The sequence below is a fragment of the Poecilia reticulata genome, linkage group LG20 (assembly GCF_000633615.1).
Source record: "Poecilia reticulata strain Guanapo linkage group LG20, Guppy_female_1.0+MT, whole genome shotgun sequence".
NCBI lineage: Eukaryota > Metazoa > Chordata > Actinopteri > Cyprinodontiformes > Poeciliidae > Poecilia > Poecilia reticulata.
The window spans coordinates 23579296-23596997 of record NC_024350.1 but is presented as its reverse complement, the minus strand read 5'-3'; the positions used below and the strand labels follow the sequence as shown (position 1 = coordinate 23596997).

Sequence of the window (17702 nt, the reverse complement as noted above, 5' to 3'; positions counted from 1 at the left end):
CCTGTTGGATCCCAAGGTGTTTCGATCAGCCGGGGTATAAAGTTCTCCAGGAAGTTCTTGGTCTTCTGAGGGTTCTTCTCCCTATTTTGTAGTCATGAATTTGCAACTGGCCATCTCTCTTAATCTCCTGCAAAAACATTCATAATTTTAACATCTGTATCCATTTTGTCACATTACAACCAAATTATGTATTTTATCAATTTGATTTTTGTCATAGAGCAACATAATGTAAAACCTAATGGTGAAATGAAAGAATGACATTTTTATGGGTATATTCCTGCCAACTTTGCACATCTTGAAACTGAAATAGATGATTCTTCCTTGAAAAACATCTTAAATTCAATCAGATTAGATGGAAAGCATCAGACAAAACGTTTCGAGTCTCTTTATAGATTATTTATTTGGTTTAGTTTCAGTCTCAAACATAGCAGCATACCACCACCATGCGTCACTGTGTGGATGATGTGCTCAGGATGAGGCAGTTTGAGAGGTGTTAACGACTCTACTTAGCATACGAATAGTCTAGCATATGCAAAGGCGCTTCAGCAGATCCATGAGGATTCTCAGTCATTGGATGAAAAACAATGACATTAGAGTTTATCATTGACATGATTGGTTGGTTGATGTGTGCCCATTGGATAGCACTTATGTCTTTATAAATAAACCCCGCCCCAATCTTTAGAATTTTTAATGCTGCATTTTAAAACTATATATTAAAAACAAATGCTGTATTAAAATATATTCATTTGATATTGCTTATACGCAACATGTTCATATATGAGGAACATAAAAGAGACAGAAGTTTTTTTTTCTTTATTTCATTTTTTTTTTTTTTTTTTTTTTTTTACTGTTTGCACACAAAATAAGACATAAATTCTTGTCCATTTCTGGACCATCTGGCAGTGTTTTTTGTCCAAACATGAACATTATGCTGCGTTCAGGACAGGCCCAACATCTCTCCTGTAGCGTGAACCTGACGTCTCTTTCTGTCTTGTAGTCCTGATGTCACTGAGCTCCTGGTTGGAGGAACTTGGGGTCCATCCTCACCACAGTCCATCATCTTGACACCGCCTCATAGCTGCCATCCTTCCAGAATGCCACCTTCTCTGCTGCCAGTACTTTCTGCCTTCCTCCATCAGCTGTTAATACAGAACAGACAATCATTATGAGCTACAGGCATTTTTTAGTCATTATGAAACTACAGTGAAATTGTTTGGCAACTTCCAGTTTAGTTTGCTCACTTAAGACATTAAAACAAACAAACAAAAAAACGCATTAATACATTCTTACAAAAAATAAAAACTTTAATAAAAAAGAGAAAACACTTGGAAGCAATTGGAAGAAAAAAAGAATTGAAAGCAGTTGGTAATAAATAGTAAAACATAGTTAAACTCGGAGGCAGATAATTTGCTTTGATGGATTTTAATAAATCACAGTACTTTAATCATTCAAGGAATTCTAACATCTCTAGATTAGTAATAAATCTTACCTGCTTCTTTCTTTAGCTACATCTGGATGACTGGAAGTAGGTCTTGGATGCAGCTGGAAAACATTTTTGTGCATTGTCAATACATAGCATAATTACATTATGTACATAAACAATATTGAAGCATAAAACATCATCAACATTCTAAAATAATACTCACACACAGTTGCATCTCTGTCCTCATCACGGACATTAGAACGTTCCTGAAGAGTCTGATTGACACAAATGTGACTCCCATTCTGTGGAGTCTGTGGAAATAAATGTAAAATTAAAAAAATATTGTAGCAAATATATCGCTTTCTCAAAAATACATAAGTAAATAAGTTAAAATTATTCTCAACCAACCATTATACAGTCGGGAATCAAAGCAGTGATTATACATACCGGCTTCATGACTTCGTCCTCAGATCCGTCCTCCGTCCGCCATTTTGAAGATCTTTAATGCGTTCCACGCTCTGCCTTGCTGTACTGCGTTACAACAAAATAAATAAAATAACGGGAAGATCAATTTTCCTTACAAATATGCGAGTGTTCACTATTCACTAAATGTGAAATCATAACTTACTGAATTTCTCTTCGTCCTGGTGGACGAGTTCCTCAGCACCATGGTGTGAGGTCTGGCTGGTACGGCTTGGCCATTTTTCAGGTCTGAAAAAAATCAAAGAAGATGAGAGTATTTTTAAGAGCTCAGAACATCACATGTAATAGAGATTACAATACAAAATCTCACCCGACACTTCGTTTCGGCATTAAGAAAACGACAGACCGCTTTCTGTAAGAAACAAACAAAGCAACTCGCCTCGCTCCACGTGCTATTTATAAAAGCTTTCTCACCGTGTTTTCCGCCGGAACATTGCTTAATATCAAAACGATACTGAAAAGATAACTCCGTGAAATAGGACTTTTTCCACCATTTCACACAACGCACAGGTATTTTTCGTTCATGTTTGGGTGTAGGCAGTTAGCACTCGTTACCGCCAGTGCAAATCTTCCTCTGGAGTTTAATGGCGGCTGCTTGACCGACTATGAAAGCGCATTACTGCCACCAACTGGACTGGAGTGTTAAATGAAAGTTGACAGAAAAAAATACATTCTAAAAGTTATTTTTTCAAAAGTTACGTGACAGTATATTTTATTTTTATTATAATTAATTGCTAAAATGTTTTTATTTGTATATATGTTTACTTACTCAATTCTACTTTGAGCTGTCTTCTTTTTAGTATATACAGAATATGATTCATAATCCGTGAGTTATATTTAGTGCTTAACTAACAAAACTTAAAAAAAAAGAATACAAATGTTTATACTCTATCAGAAGGTATCACAAACTTTCAACCATTTTGTTCTTCAATTTAAACTTGAGAGTTAAGCAACTGAATACTGAAAAATCTGTAGTTTCTTAAGTCCTGTATTGTGATGTGGAATGACCACTACCACTCCAATATAGCATGACTCTGGGTCTTTAAAGCAATCAGTGAACATTAACATTAGTTTGAATATTATTCACAAAAATACTTTATGTACAATAAACCACTCTGGAACATGGTTTTTATTATTATTTTTGATTAAGTTGTGCAATTCCTCCCATCACAAGATAAAATCTTCAGATAGGAGGAATGTCAAAGTAAGATCACGTTTCACAAAAGTCTATTGTATGTAATCATGCATATTCTTCTTTTATATCATCAATTCAACCAAAACTAAGTTTTTCAGTGCTCCTAACACACATGTAATATATATTTTAATGGATATGATGGATTGTTTTAATATTCGTTCTCCAAACACTTCTTTATGGTGAACAGAAGGTAAAAAGAGTTAGCTACAAAATGAATAAGAGTCAAAAGGTGGTACTCAACAGTTGATTTGCATTTGCATGGCACTCAGCAACTTCATTTAAATACGAAAACCTCTGCTAGGCACAAGGGGAGGGGGGTGATAGGGGAACACGAACACACAGCGTTTTTGATCATTTTTGGTAGTGTTCGACTCTGACAAAGACCTCTTGCTGAAAGCCTTCAATCTCCATGTGCACGGCAGAACAAGGTGTCCATAGCTGTCGAAAATCCCATTTTTCGTCCTGTTTCAAGATTTTAAATGATTTTGAATAATTCTAAATAATTAGGTCATTTGCAGGAGTTTATTCAATTTAATTCAGGTCTGTCGAACCAGGGATTCATTTAAAATCTGCGGGTAAAATGCCTGTGAAGAGTGGCGTTGAAAGCCAAGCTTTGTTTCACCAGTGATTTTCTTCAGCCCACTTTTCTTTAAATGGAATGTGTGTATAGAATGTAAATAGGGTAATGCCAATGACAATTAGCTGTTCTGGATTTCATTTACAAGTATAAGATTAAAGCTTTTAATCTTATAGTACTTTAATAGAGGTGGCTGAATAAATATGCACACCACACGTTTCAGACTTCTATTGGTAGAAAATGTTGAAAACCTTGTGTCATCTCCCATGTCTGTTTTGACCAATGACATAATATCCCAATAAGCATTATAAGTCTTGATAAGCTCAAGAAGTATGAATTCTTCTGAAAATATTAATCTAAATAAATAAACAAACACATAAGGTGGCTTGAGCACCCAATGTCTTCATATCATTGCAACGCCTCTGAGTTTCTTGGTCATTCTAAACAGTTCACACATATGGGCTTTAATAGTAGTGAATTAAAAATAAATTGTGCATCCGTCCTAAGGCAGTAGTGCAACGTGTTCTTATTACCGTTAGAAGAGCATCCAGTGGGTCTATGCAGCAAAAAAGATCGAAGGACCTGCTTGTCTCTCCACCCCCAATGCATCATCGCCGCAAACCTCTCTCTGCCATGTTTGTACCGTCGTCGTGGGGAGAGACTGCTACTGTATAGACGCTATTGCATACTACTCAGTTTTTAGCTATCATAATGTTGACGTTCTGAGTATTAAATGCACCCACTGCTTCTGTAAACATTAAGCGTTTGGGTTTTGTACAATGGCAGCCGACGCTCAGGGTGAGTATTCTTTTTTCTTGACCTAAAAATGCTAAGTTAGCTGTAAGCTAACATGGCTAGCTAATGCTCATGGCAGGTTTTAAGGAGGCTGCAGCCAAGGTTGTAGGCCGTGTTGTAGACCTGCGACGGAATGTAAAACATCAAAAATGTTAACAACGACAATAACAGCATAGCACAGCTAATTTTGTAAACGTGATAATAATCAATTTAATAAACTACTTCAATCACGTTGCATCTATAAGAACGAAACAATTACACGCAAGCTAGCACGCAAACTAGCACGCAAGCTAGCACGCAAGCTAGCTTCTAAATTGGTGCACAAATTTAACCCCAAAGTAAGGTGATGTTTAGTGGTTTTACATTTATATTACTGTTATTTATTTGGTGTTATGTAATTGGCCTGTTTTCGTTTAATGTGTAGCCCGCTTTTAATATCGTACGACAGCTAGCTTTATTTTCACAATGTTGGTTTACAACCATTGATTTGAAGTGCAATGAGACATATAACATGCTGAGAGCTTTGTAATCAATGTTATATTTTGTATGTAAAGTTGAACTAAAAACATGTGCAAGAGGGTACTACCATCTGTGACACAATATACGGAGTGTTTTTACTCGAGGCTTGTTGCGTTTACTTGGTTTTAGATTATTGAGGCCATTAGAGTCCTCAAAGCACTTTAGATTTAAAACCAGTGTAGTTCTTAGCTCACCTAAAATAACATTACTGTGCGCATATAGATGCATTAATAATTGCAGACAGATTATACAGTATTTTTAAATGAATGAATTAGTTAAATTATGTATTAAGCTTGACATTTCAAAACCATAAAGGCAAAAAAAAACTTACTGAGTGGTGAAATTTTACTTTATTACAAGGAATGCACAGTGTTGTTTCCAGTACTATTTACATCTCATTACTGTTTGTGTATGTGATTGAGGGTTGTTTTGGTAAGTACCTCTATTTTAGGGTAATGGTGTAGTACAGCATAAAAGAGTTTTTTTTTTTTTTCTTTTTGGTAAATGCGCAATAATGACAGAGAGAATACGCCTTTTAGTGTCTTCAAAATCAGAAGTTTATATACAGAATGATTAATGTCTATTTAAATGAGGAAAAGCCCAGATGTTGATGCCATGGTTTTGAAAAATTCTGCCAGGTTAACTGACACAGGTGAGATAATTGGAGGCCGATCCGTGGATATATTTTAAGTTTTAACACTTGGAACACGCTGTTTTCTTTTTTGAAATTTTAGGAAGGAAACATAAAATATCAGATTTCAGTTTGCGAATGAGCATGGGGACAAACACCTTTATTTTGGAGACATGTCCTGTGGCCTGATTATTCCAAAGTGGAACTGTTCGGTTGTACACTTGTAGGATAAAATCGGATGCTTGTAAGCCTAGGAACACCAATCCATCTGCGAAGTATGGGGTTGCTTCAGGAGGAACTGGTGCACTCTATAAAATAGATTGCATTAGGAAATAATGTCATGTGGAAGTGTTGAAGCAACATGTGAAGACATCAGTCAGGAAGTTAAAACTCTTTTTTCAGATTGATCTTCCAAATTGACGTGTGACTTACGGACAACAAAGTCAATTTGGCATAGCCATCGCAAAGTCCTGATCTCTAGCCTATAGAGAAGTTCAGGGCAGATTTGAAAAGGTGTGTGTAAGTGGTTTCGTCTACAAATGTGACTCAGTTCCAGCAGTTCTGTCAGGAGGAATGGACCACAAGTCCAGCAAACTATTGTGAGAAGTCGGTTCTAATGCAATCCGACCGAATGCTGAGGAAATGTATATAAAAATCTTATCTTGAAGACATTAACAAAAAGGCTTGTCACAATAACAACTTTTGCTTGATGACAAATTGTCTCAGAAGTTATTGTGATAAATAATAATATTGTCGTTTTGAGAACATTTTCAAGGAAAATAATGATAATGGCATAGTAATGCAAGAACTCATTCCCAAACATCAGTAAATACTAGAGAATAGTCTCAGAATTTTAAAGGATATATTTCTGTGCCGGTCCTGCCTATTTAGTGAATGAATAATGTTTATGCTATTTTATTTTAAATTACGTTTTTCAAATTGTATTATGCTTTTAGAACAAGAACTCAACTCATGTAGGGAAGGAATCTTTTACAGATGCTATTTTAAAAAAGAAAAGTATACAGATTCTGAATATATTTATAAACCTGGAAATCTCTGTATGTATTAAGGGTGCACCCAGTTGTTGGTGTTCCCATTCTACATTTTAGTTTTGAGTTTTTAAATAAGGCTAAAGTCTGATGTAACATAGTCTGCATTCTTCTTATTCATTGAGGTTTGCACATTGAAACATTTTGTTTTTATTATTATTTTTAAGTGATCCCAGATGCACAGTATTAATAACATTTTTAAGTTATGCTACTTGCAGTCTTCTGACCTTTTTTTTTGTGCTGTTGTTTTCAAATTTTTTAGATTTTTATGTTACAAATTGAAAAATGTATACGCTGTAAGTTCCACACCTAGAATAAAAAAAAAATGTTGTCAAGTTTTGTTCTTAGTAAATTAATATGTGTTTACTACAGCATTGGTACATCTGTAATGCTCAGATGTACCAATGTTAAGTCAACCTGCATGTGACTGCTTGCCATAGTTGCAGTTTTAAAAACTTCATGGTTGAATCTAAAACGTACTTTCCATCAAGATCAGTGAGCAACTTTTCATGATTCAGACAGACAGAGAATTAAATAAAGTCTTGAACTAACCTAAAAAGTTAAACTTAAAAGTACATTTAGGATACGTGCTGAAGTACTGTGGTGAAACTTGTCCCCATCTCATTAACCTATTTTTTTTAAGTTTCCTCTCTCATTTCTCTTTCCTCTTTCTTCCAAATGTCTTTGGGGCATATATTAAAAGCTGCTTCAAGGGTGCTCATACACAGAAGTGTAAGCTAATTAAAGTTTGGTATTAAGTAGCTAAAAACACATTAGCTAAGAACACTTCTGCACTTGTAAATGTTATTCACAGGGTAGAAATTTCATCACATAGCACAAAAATCCTCCTGGACCAGTTGCTGTGAAGAAAGAATGGCCAATCTTGCTTTGGATTTCTAATAGCTGGCCCTCAACTTTGTAGCTCTTTGTTATGCCTTGTGCCTCCAGCGGTTCAGTTTTTATGGCCATGTTCGTAAATGTTAAGTTAACATCAAAAGTTATAGATTGTTTCTTGAAGTTTTCGTTATCAGGATAATATTATCAATGTTGGTGTTGACAAAGTTTGGAGTTGCTGAACTCTACTATTCTTAGATATTGAGTATTAATAGACAATATCTTAAGTTGCAGTGCTTGACAATAATCATGCAACTGCATTTTGTTTTAATTAATTGCTAGTAATCTTATATGTCTACACAAGATTGTTTGCAGATTATGTATTTTATGAGCTGTTGCTGATTTGTTAATTGATTCATTGAAGCTTTCACATAAAATCTTGTCCCTTTTTGTTCCTTGATACTAAAGTAGCTCACTTGAATTATTAAATGAGAAAATACTATTGTTATCCATGAACAATTAAATATTTAAACTGGTATTAAAGATGATATGTTTTACTACAGAACTGCAATTGGTAGTATATTTCTAAGAGAAACTGTTTCTCTGTTGCAGACTTTGACTTTGATGAGTATGACAAACCTGGTGCCGAGCGTTCCCGCAGAAGAAGAGGTGGAGAAGATGCTCTGGAGAGGTAAAACCTCACGTCAAAATGATCTTCCTTTCATACCTGTGACTTTGTTGGGAGCCAAAATGGTCTTAAAATATATGAGACTTTGAATATTACCAATGAAATGTGCTGCAAAATGAGCCTTCAAACATTAAACTTGTTTTGTGTTGCAAGCATACTTGCTGTTAAATGTTATTTACCTACCATTCCTGCTTTATAGCAGTTGATTTTTCTGCAGCAGTGTTTAGTAGAGGGACTCCAGTGATTACGATTCATAGAAGTAAACAATTCCTCTGCTATGGTGATGCATGAGCTTGTTTGCTGCATTTACTAAGGTGTAGCTACATAAAGCATTGATATTATTGTTTAGTCAAACAGAAACTTAAAAGTGTGCTTTTAATCTAAGAAGTTAATGTTCAAAGTATGTTAGAACGCCTCAAAATATACATACCTGTTATATGTATAGTTATGAAACATTAAAGATCTGTACAGATGGTAAATTTGTTCATTTTTTGAGGGGAATCTTTAGCAATATTAAAAAGAAATGTTGCCCAATGCTATTTATAAAAATAAAGGAATTAAGTCATTTGCTAATAGCTCAATAGAGTATAAAATCTCAACTTCCTGTAAGGGTCATGTAAAAGGTCCTGTAAAACATTGTATATTTTTCTGAATAAAATATAATCTTGCAGATTGACAACCAGAGTGACAATGTGGTTTTAGGTACAGTAAAAACTGTCTATTAAAATTTTCACCTTTAAGCTTCAGTTTATCTGAAAATCCGGCTGTCAAGTAATTTTTTTGTATCCTTTCAAATATCTAAAAGTCACTTATCTATATAGTATGAAACAACTGAAAATTCCAACATAGAAATTGTTTAAGGGCAATTGTTTTTACACCGCTATACTCATGTAGTAACATTTGGGGCTACAAGATGACATGAATCTTCAAGATACTAAAGAATGACTAATGCTCTGTATTAAAAAAGACAAGGCAGGCTTAATTCTATCTGCATTATCCATCCATTTACATGTTTATTTGACACTGCTCTAATTTTTTATTGTCCAGTGATTTGGAAGAGGATTTGTTAGAGGAAGACTGGCTGTCTGCTAAAAAGGTAAGCGTAAACAAAAATGTTTGGGAGTCGGTTATTGTTTCCTTTTGCAGCAGCAAAACAATTGAGTTTGAAGCGGATTTTGTGCTTACGACAGGAATATGACGTCCAAAACATTAGGCAATATTACTGTTGAAACCCTTGAGAATAGTTGTGAGGATTGGGCATGTAGCAGGTGGCTCCTCCGCAGGGGGAACTGTTGATGTGAAACAGGAGGAAATGTAGTGGACAAAAAAGGCCAGTGTTGACCTGCCCAGATTGCCTTCACCACATGGGAATAAAGCATCCTCAGGGGTTGGAGGTGACCTGCCCCCACGCCTTTAACAAACACACACACTCGTATAAGAGGCATAGGCGGTACAGTTTTAACATGGGCTGAAAATGTCACATTAGAATGATGTTTTTTTTTTTTTTACTTTGTTTTAGAATCCTTCAGAAATGTCAGATGAAGAGCTAAATGATGACCTTCTTCAAAGTGACGATGACGACCTGAACACGAGGTACATTTCCATAAAATAATGTTTCCAGATCATTTTTTTTAGCTCAGATTTGGCATCAGTGTTTGATTCTGTTTCTATAACACGTTAGCCCTGCCTCTTTTGCCTTTTTTTTAATCAATCTAATTGGCATTTTTGTCAATGTAGCAACTCATTAAAGCAGCTGATTTCCTTCAAGATATTCAAAACATTTTTATGTAGATTGTCTTCAGTTTATTTCACATTTTGTATTTTTTTCTTAAACATAGAAAAGAAAGAATCTCACCCCAGATTCTTCAAAGATATATACGATGCCACCCTTATTACTTTTTCAGTCATGACTGTAGCTCTGAGTAATCTATTTTGCTTTAAACCCTTTACTAAAATTAAATATTGGCTTATGTTTCCATGTAATGTATTAACTTTATTCACCGGTTTTATTCACTTTAAAAAGTATTATTTTATGTTATATATGATAAAGGTGCTTTGGCGATTAGTTTACGGTATGATGATGTTTTCCACACTTTACAAAATGCTCAGCTGATTGGCAGCCTGCATTGATGTGAAGGACAAATTCAAAGAAGAGAAATGTAAATCACGATTAATTGATTATTCAATTATTATTTGAATGGTCACATTCTGCTGATTTTTTTTTCATTTAGTCATTAAAGCTTTTTATAAAATACTGGAAGAGGCAAATAAACAAATAGTTCAATTTCATTTTAAATAATAAAATAAACCTGAAATACAATAACATAGCAGTCCTCTGGAGTACGCTTGACCATTTGTGTCAAAGCATGCATCTACAGCTAAAAATAATAATTCTGATAACATATGAAAACCTCAACCTTTTCTGCTTGACTTAACATCAGTTCTTTCTGCAAATGACTTTTTACTGAGCCTGTATACTTCAGCCAACAATTACTCCTTTACTAAATTAGTTGACAATTATTTCAACAATCTTTTCGTCACGTTTAATAATTTAGCTTTTGTTGAGGTGATTAACTATCACAATGAGTCCCAGCAGCTCTAATGTTGTTTTTTCTCTCTCAGTGGTCAACATGCTACATACAGCATGGGAGCTTCCTATGACCAGCAGGGCAACTTGCAGGAAGCAGACTACACAGATGATGTCGTGAACCTGGGTGCGGAGGGCTGCGAAGAGGAGGAGGAGTTCCGCCAAGAGGAAGAGGCGTACGCAGGATCCTACAACCAGGAGGACAACACAGAGATGTCTGGGAACCAAATTGATTACGGCGGAGAGCCAGCTGAGGGTGACGATGGCTACCAGTACGAAGTGCTAGACATCGACATCAACGAGCCATTAGACGGTGAATTTCAAGTGAGTTTTCACATTTGCTTATTGCCGCTGTGTAAAGGTTGGCACACAGTCGCACCCACACGTTCTCCCACTCACATTTTCTCCCCACCTCTATTATGTCCCAGAGATAATGTCTCATCTTGGGAGAAGTCAGGATGAAAAAAAAAAATCTATTCAGGAGACGGAGACGTCTGGTGGCGTTTTTTGGGCAGAGGACGATTACAATCATTATCACCTCCTGCCAGCAAATTTCTCCATCTTGCTGACAAAGTTTACTTGACGGCTTGTTTGGCCGCTGTCGCCTTCGAATCCCGCTGCCATTGTGACCTTGGGCCGTGTATCTTTAGAGCAGCGAGAAGCCTCTTTGTGTCGGGGAGATGTGCTGCCAATCGCCAGAGGTTAATGTGGGAGGCTCCCCCCGCCCCACTTCTGGCTTTTACACTGGATCTGATAAAGTCTCACACAGGTGAAAAGATTATTGACCTTCCTAAGGACACTCCATACAGTTTTCTAATGATTGATGTTAGTTTCTCTTTTATTCGTTTCCCTTTCCTCTTTAGCCAGACTAAGAGGATCAAAGATAAGGCTGGATCCATGTGCAAATGTCTGTTATGCTCCATTTACCGTGTTGTGATTGTGTTTGGCACCTGACAGAGATATATTAGCCCACCTCCCCTTTCAAAACAAAGATAAGATGTCGACCTTCTTAGCCAAAGTGGCCGTCTCTTTTCAATCTAGGGGGATGTGTGGTTATAGATGCGTATTTGCTGTTTACAGGGTCACTAACCTGGTTGACCTTGACTCTTTGCTCACCCTGGTTTCATTGAGGATTACGTGGAATGGTTCAAATGATTAAGATGTCCTCCTCTCTTGGGAGAGTCACTCCATTTGTTTGCTTCTCTGCAAGTTTGTTTTTATGTTTTGCATTTATGTGCGTTCCAGTTGAGAGGTTAATGGGGTACAACAGAGAAACACTGTTGTGTGACCTGCAGTCTGACCTTATTTAACAGCTAATGCTTGTTATTCTGAATCGCTTTACTAGCTCTGTTAGTAAGTGGATGACTTGTAGATTTTTGCCTCTGCGGCAGACTTGTTTATTTTGAATTTATAATAATAAATTGCAACGAATCGGAAGCCGAATGAAAGAGTTATGAAGATAAAAAGAGAGAAAAACTGATTTGTCATCCTGGAATGTTTTGCTTCCTTCGCTACGCAGTCGTGAACTTACAGTTCAGCCAATAACAGAGTGATTTGTGAGGAGTCAGTCAATGATATTTTCACCATCACTGAAGCAGGGAGGAGTGTTTTTATCTGTGCCTGCATTTCTGTATATCATGTCAAACATTTACATCTCATTGAATTTCAAATGCTGTCAGGAATAGTAATGAAGCCTTGCTCCCACTGTTATGGTAATTTCCCTTTGGAAAGGGGTGGGGCTCCCTGGTGCCTTCCAAATCCTCACCATAACATTTTGGTCTCCATTCTCTTATGTTTTTTTGTTGTTGTTGTTGTTTTTTTTTTGTCTCTGTTGATGTAAAAATTGTATATATCTAAAATTCAAATCCTACATTAATTCAACAAACCTGTATTTTTCTTAATTCACTCACCTCTTTTGCTTCTATTCATTTGTTTGTCGAGATGCTGCTTGCTAGTTTGCTTTCTAACAAAAATAGGATTTATTTACCAAGAATTTCTAAAATACAGTAGCACATTGTCAGTAAATATCAGAGAATTGACACTTACTTTGTGTATTTACCTTTAAGAATGAGGAATTTCAAAGATCCAATGGCAATGAAGCAGAAACAACTCAGGAGGAAGACGCTGAGGAGGGAAGAGGAGAAGAGCAGCGAGAAGAAGACGCTACAGAGGAACCTCCAGTCTATGAGACGGAGGAGGTGGGTCTGGACTGAGTGCTTTGATTTGTGATTAAATCTGAAACTGCATAACAGACTTCTCATTTGTATGACTTTTCTCAATTTTGCTATAATTTCTTTTTAACAAATTTATATTAAAAAAATTAAATGTTTTTATTGTACGTATTGGAGATAAAAGAAAATAATCAAAAGAAGACTGTACTAAGTCAGAAATGAACTACTTTTCTACTCTACAGGGCCATTCTTTGCCCACACTGCAAAATAAAACTGACTTGACCCAAGGAATAAGAAAACATCAAACATTTTAAAATTTGTTTATGTGTAATGTTCTTTAATGGTATAAATTTTGAAACTACAACTTAATCTTTTTGTTATTATTATTTGTTCGGTTTTACCAGTAATATTGGTGTCATTCTGTTATGGAAAGTCAAAGGAGATATTGCACCCATTTTTGCATTTTTCTTTGTTTTTATGATGCTGAAGACAGCTAGTTGATGTTTTTATAGACCAAAAATGCTGTAGGTTCTTTGAAATTATGCATTTCATGGAAAAAACAAAACAATTTTTAGTATTTGATCTTTGTATTATCAGTCGATCAGTTGACTGGGTCATCTGTGGATGTTTTTATATTATTTTTAGCCATTTTTTCCCCCAGTAGGTTTTTTGTTAGGCTTAGACAGCCTCTTGAGGGCCCAGAGCTTCAAGTTAAAGATCTATAAGAGCTGTAAAATTGACCTGTTTTTGATAAATGCAACCCTCTTCTGTAAAAGTCGTTTTTTTTTTTTTACACTAAAAACTTGGATGGACCAAAGAATAGTAACTGTGACATGAATTACTGTAATTGTAGCTGGAAAAATTTAAGTGGTTTACTCGTGTATTTTTATTTTATGTTTTATAGGATTTTTCTTATTTTATTGGCTTTTATTTGCAGCAGAAAGTGGGTAGAGGGATTTGGGGGGAAGACAATGCAGCATAAGTCCCAGATTTAGGAATCGAATCCTGGACGGCTGCAGCTGCTCTACCGCTGCACCACACACCGCCATGGTACTTGTGATTTTAATGCTGTGCACTGTCTCCAGGGTGGGAATAAGACTCTTCTCGAGGACGAAACGCAGGAGGAATCTGATGAAGAGGACGAAGAAGGGGCAGAAACTGGCAGAATACGATTTAAATCTGAGAGAAAGGATGGCGCTGTTGTGCGCCTGGCGGATTCTGGAAGTAAAAAACGGCACATCCCTGAAACTCTAGGTATGCTTTTTTTTTCTGTTTTCTTGATTATTTTGTGGCTTATTTATACTTTGCTCCCTGAAAGAAGAAAGCATGAATATTATGTTTCCACATGTCTCCAGAGCTTTCAGACAAGGCCAAGAAAGACTTGATGGAGTTTGAAGTGCAGGAGCGGCAGAAGAGACAAAACCGTCACGGAGGCCGAGGCAGAGGAGTAGGAATGGGAGGAGGGGGGCGAGGAGGCAGAGGAAGAGGAGGTTTCTCTGGCTTTGGAATGGCAGATTTTAGAGGAGGACAAAGAAGAAAAATGCATGACCAAATGCTGCCCCTGATGGGAAACATGAGCATACAGGTAAACTGGTGAACTTATCTGCCCAAATTCTATTTGGGTCCATTTGGATTTTTTTAAGTGCATAGTGGAAAGTGTTTCTCACTTACAATAATTTACATATTATATACGAATTTATTGTGACAGACCAAAACAAAGTTAGGGTACAGTTTTCAAGTGGATTGAAAATATTACATGGTTTTCAAAATGAACAGCGTGGCATATTCTTTTGAGTTCAATCTTCCTGAGTCAGTCTTTTCTAGAAAGCACATTTTTGCACTTTGATCTGCAAGTGTAAGCCTCTTTTGTGGTCATTTTATATTACCTGGATGTAGTGTGTATTATTTCCTTTTTACGCTATCAACTTGTGACATTTGTGACTATTTTTCATAAAATCCGTTTAGCTCAAAAGCAGGCTTATTACATTTAAATAATATCAAATATTTTCTGTTCTGACAACTTTAATCTCCAAATTATCAGGGTGTAAATCTATATTGATGTACTGAGAAAGTATACATTATTTTGAATAATATTGATACTTTAGCGGTAATGTAACGAGACATGATTCTTTTTGTTTGAAAGTTTTCCGATAAACCAAATTTTATATATATACCAACATGTAATATGGGCACAACCTAAAACATGGTTGCACCAGGTTGTAATAACACCAAATCAAACTGACACTAAGTACTCCGACGCGTCACGCTACAATGTTTTTATTTGATAGGTCTTGTTTTGAAGTCTCTTTCCAACGACAATATACAGCTTGACAGGATCAAATATATGAACAGTTTCTAATCTTCAGAGCATATCTCCAGTTCGATGTTTTTCTAATTTTAGTTTCACTTATTAGTGGCTACATGTGGAAAATATCTTCTCCAAGAGTTGTATTTTCTATAAATAACTCACTTGATTTTTCTCTTGTACATATTCAGGGTGATAAACAAACTGAAAGAAAAATCTGAACTGTTGATATGAGGCTTTTTGTTGTAACCCGAGCTGCTTAATATGCTGCAACGATGCCTCGTGTAAGTAGTACACATAAACCAAACTGAAATGAATATCTTTTAAATAAATTTTTAAACAAAAGCCGTATAGATCTGTGGCGGTTCTTCAAACTTTAGCTCAAGGCTACAGGTAACAAAACAAACTGAGCTAAAGAGAACCCCTAAGGTTAAAGTAGTTCTCAAGGCTGCATTTAAACTCCAGCATTGCATTTTTTTTAGGTTATATTAATTAATGATAATAAGCTGTAAAATTCCACACACAACACCAACACAGGGAATGAAAAATTAATGGCACATGGTTGACATGCCAACACCACAAACATTTTGTTGTCTGCAGTTAATGAGGTCGTGCTTTTTGCGACATACTGTAATTGTCAGGTTTTTACCATTTGACAAATGTGGTCAGTGGCATGTTTGTTTGCTTGACCAATTATCAAAGATCAATTTGAAACGCCACTGAGCTGTACAGTTTGATCCCCCCCCAGCATTTCTCAGTTGGTTAGTATAGTTTTGCAGGTACAGATGTTTATGTTTGTGAATCATGTTCACTGTAGCTCACTTGGAAAGTGTCCACTAAGATATGCAAATACTCCTAAAATTAAGATTCTGTGTAACAGTTACACCTCATGTTGCAAATGAAACTGTGTCGTTCTTAATGGGAAGACCTGTGTTTTGACAGCTTGTCTCGTTTTCTTACGTTTTCCAATTAACAGCCATCCTCTCGAATGCCTTCCCCGCATCAGCAGCATCTGCAGTCCCATCAGCACCACCCTTCGCGTCCAAGAGGACCACTTCCCTTCCAGGAGCACGGACGCCCCATTCCCCAGCAGGCTCTCCAGCCGCTGCTCCCCTCTCACCTGGCTCATCGCTCCCCACCGCTACGACCCCAGCTGGAACAACCCCCACCTCGAATGATGAGTTCCCCGCCGCCTAGTTTCCCTCAGCATCACCAGCAACAGCCCGCTCAACCCAAAAACATCCACATTAACCCCCACTTCAGAGGACCTGCACAGTCCTCTGTACAAAGTAGGTTAACCCATCAATACCAGCATGTCTCAATAATGACTTTTTATTTTGATGTGAGTTGTCTGAGTTTCTTATATTTAATTACTTGAGTTGTTATTTTTTTATTGGTGAGAGAAAAAAGCAAGGAGGTACAATATTATTAATTATTCCAGTAATTCTGCGCTTATATCCCGGTTCTTAGGAGTATAAAAAATAAAGCCATAGTAAGCCATGTTTGCATTTTGTCACAAGCTGTCTGGGGAAAAACCGTAAACAAAATGCATTTTAGTCAGATGAGACAGAAATCAAACTATTGGGCCACTTGCAGAACATTTTGTGTGGCAGAAAACGAAACTTACATGTTACCCCTAATGCAGTATCTCCATCCTGAAGCATGGTAATAGCAGAATAATGCAGTGGGGACACCTGTCTTCATGAGGAACAGGGAAGCTGGTCAGAGTCAGTGGGAAGATGGCTGAAGCAAAATGTGGAACAATCCTGGAAGAAATCCTGTTAGAGGTTCCGAAAGACTTGACACCGGAGTGTAATCAACTCCTAGCAGGACAAAGACCCTGAGCATTGAGCGAGAGCTACTGCTGAGCGGTTCGGATGAAAGTATACAGAGTCTCAAGTCCATCGCTACACCATGGGGTTTTGTTCTGGAATGGTGGTTTCTAACTGGGTGTTAAACTCATCTATTTATTTTAATTTTTGCAAATGTAAAAAATGTATCGGATCACAAACTGGGCTTCAAAGTTTGGTCAAGATTTAGGATGTTAATTTCCAGATGTTGAATGTTTTTAAATTAAAAATCCAAAAACTATAATAAAAAAAAATCTTGAAAACTGAGTCTTTTAAAATACAGAAGATTGAAATGAAGTATTGGAAAAACCCTTAAAAGACAGGATGACATATGAATGATGTTACTGTCGTGTCATTCATTTTTGCATATGTAGTATTTGTTTACACACAATTAAGTGAAAAAGCTCTGAATGAGTTATTAATATACTGTCTCTGAATCCTTTTTTGTTATTAGAAATGTAGTTGCATCAAAATTGAATTATTTGATGCCAAATGTTATGAACTGCAAATGCCTTCTTTACTTTTTTGTAAATTGCTCTGATATTATTATTGCCATGAGCTCCCTGCTCCATACCTATCAACGTAAAATAAAAAA

General features: G+C 36.3%; 1 protein-coding gene and 1 long non-coding RNA gene across 8 annotated transcripts in view; one reads left to right on the top strand and one right to left on the bottom strand.

The window, feature by feature from the left end:
- Nucleotides 1–856: 856 nt before the first annotated feature.
- LOC103456903 (uncharacterized) lies at nucleotides 857–4292 on the bottom strand. Of its 6 annotated transcripts, none has more exons than XR_532343.2 (4): nucleotides 1871–2540; nucleotides 1647–1734; nucleotides 1490–1542; nucleotides 857–1139 (listed from the first exon to the last, which is right to left on the bottom strand). It is a non-coding gene; the product is annotated as an uncharacterized LOC103456903 (long non-coding RNA). The 6 variants fall into 6 exon arrangements; XR_001776039.1 differs by lacking the exon at nucleotides 857–1139 and adding an exon at nucleotides 4212–4292 and having other exon boundaries at nucleotides 1395–1542; nucleotides 1871–2134; XR_001776037.1 differs by lacking the exon at nucleotides 857–1139 and having other exon boundaries at nucleotides 1395–1542; nucleotides 1871–1954; nucleotides 2052–2540.
- A 30-nt stretch (nucleotides 4293–4322) lies between these two features.
- rbm33a (RNA binding motif protein 33a) overlaps nucleotides 4323–17702 on the top strand; it is a 34955-nt gene continuing 21575 nt past the window's right edge. The window contains exons 1-9 of one of the 2 annotated variants that reach the window (XM_008396748.2): nucleotides 4323–4476; nucleotides 8119–8197; nucleotides 9242–9290; nucleotides 9714–9787; nucleotides 10817–11105; nucleotides 12848–12979; nucleotides 14038–14206; nucleotides 14308–14537; nucleotides 16234–16546. In XM_008396748.2, coding sequence (XP_008394970.1) covers nucleotides 4458–4476; nucleotides 8119–8197; nucleotides 9242–9290; nucleotides 9714–9787; nucleotides 10817–11105; nucleotides 12848–12979; nucleotides 14038–14206; nucleotides 14308–14537; nucleotides 16234–16546 — 1354 coding nt within the window. In that variant the 5' untranslated portion in view covers nucleotides 4323–4457. The remainder of the gene's footprint in view (nucleotides 4477–8118; nucleotides 8198–9241; nucleotides 9291–9713; nucleotides 9788–10816; nucleotides 11106–12847; nucleotides 12980–14037; nucleotides 14207–14307; nucleotides 14538–16233; nucleotides 16547–17702) is intronic. The other variant, XM_008396747.2, reaches the window with a different exon arrangement.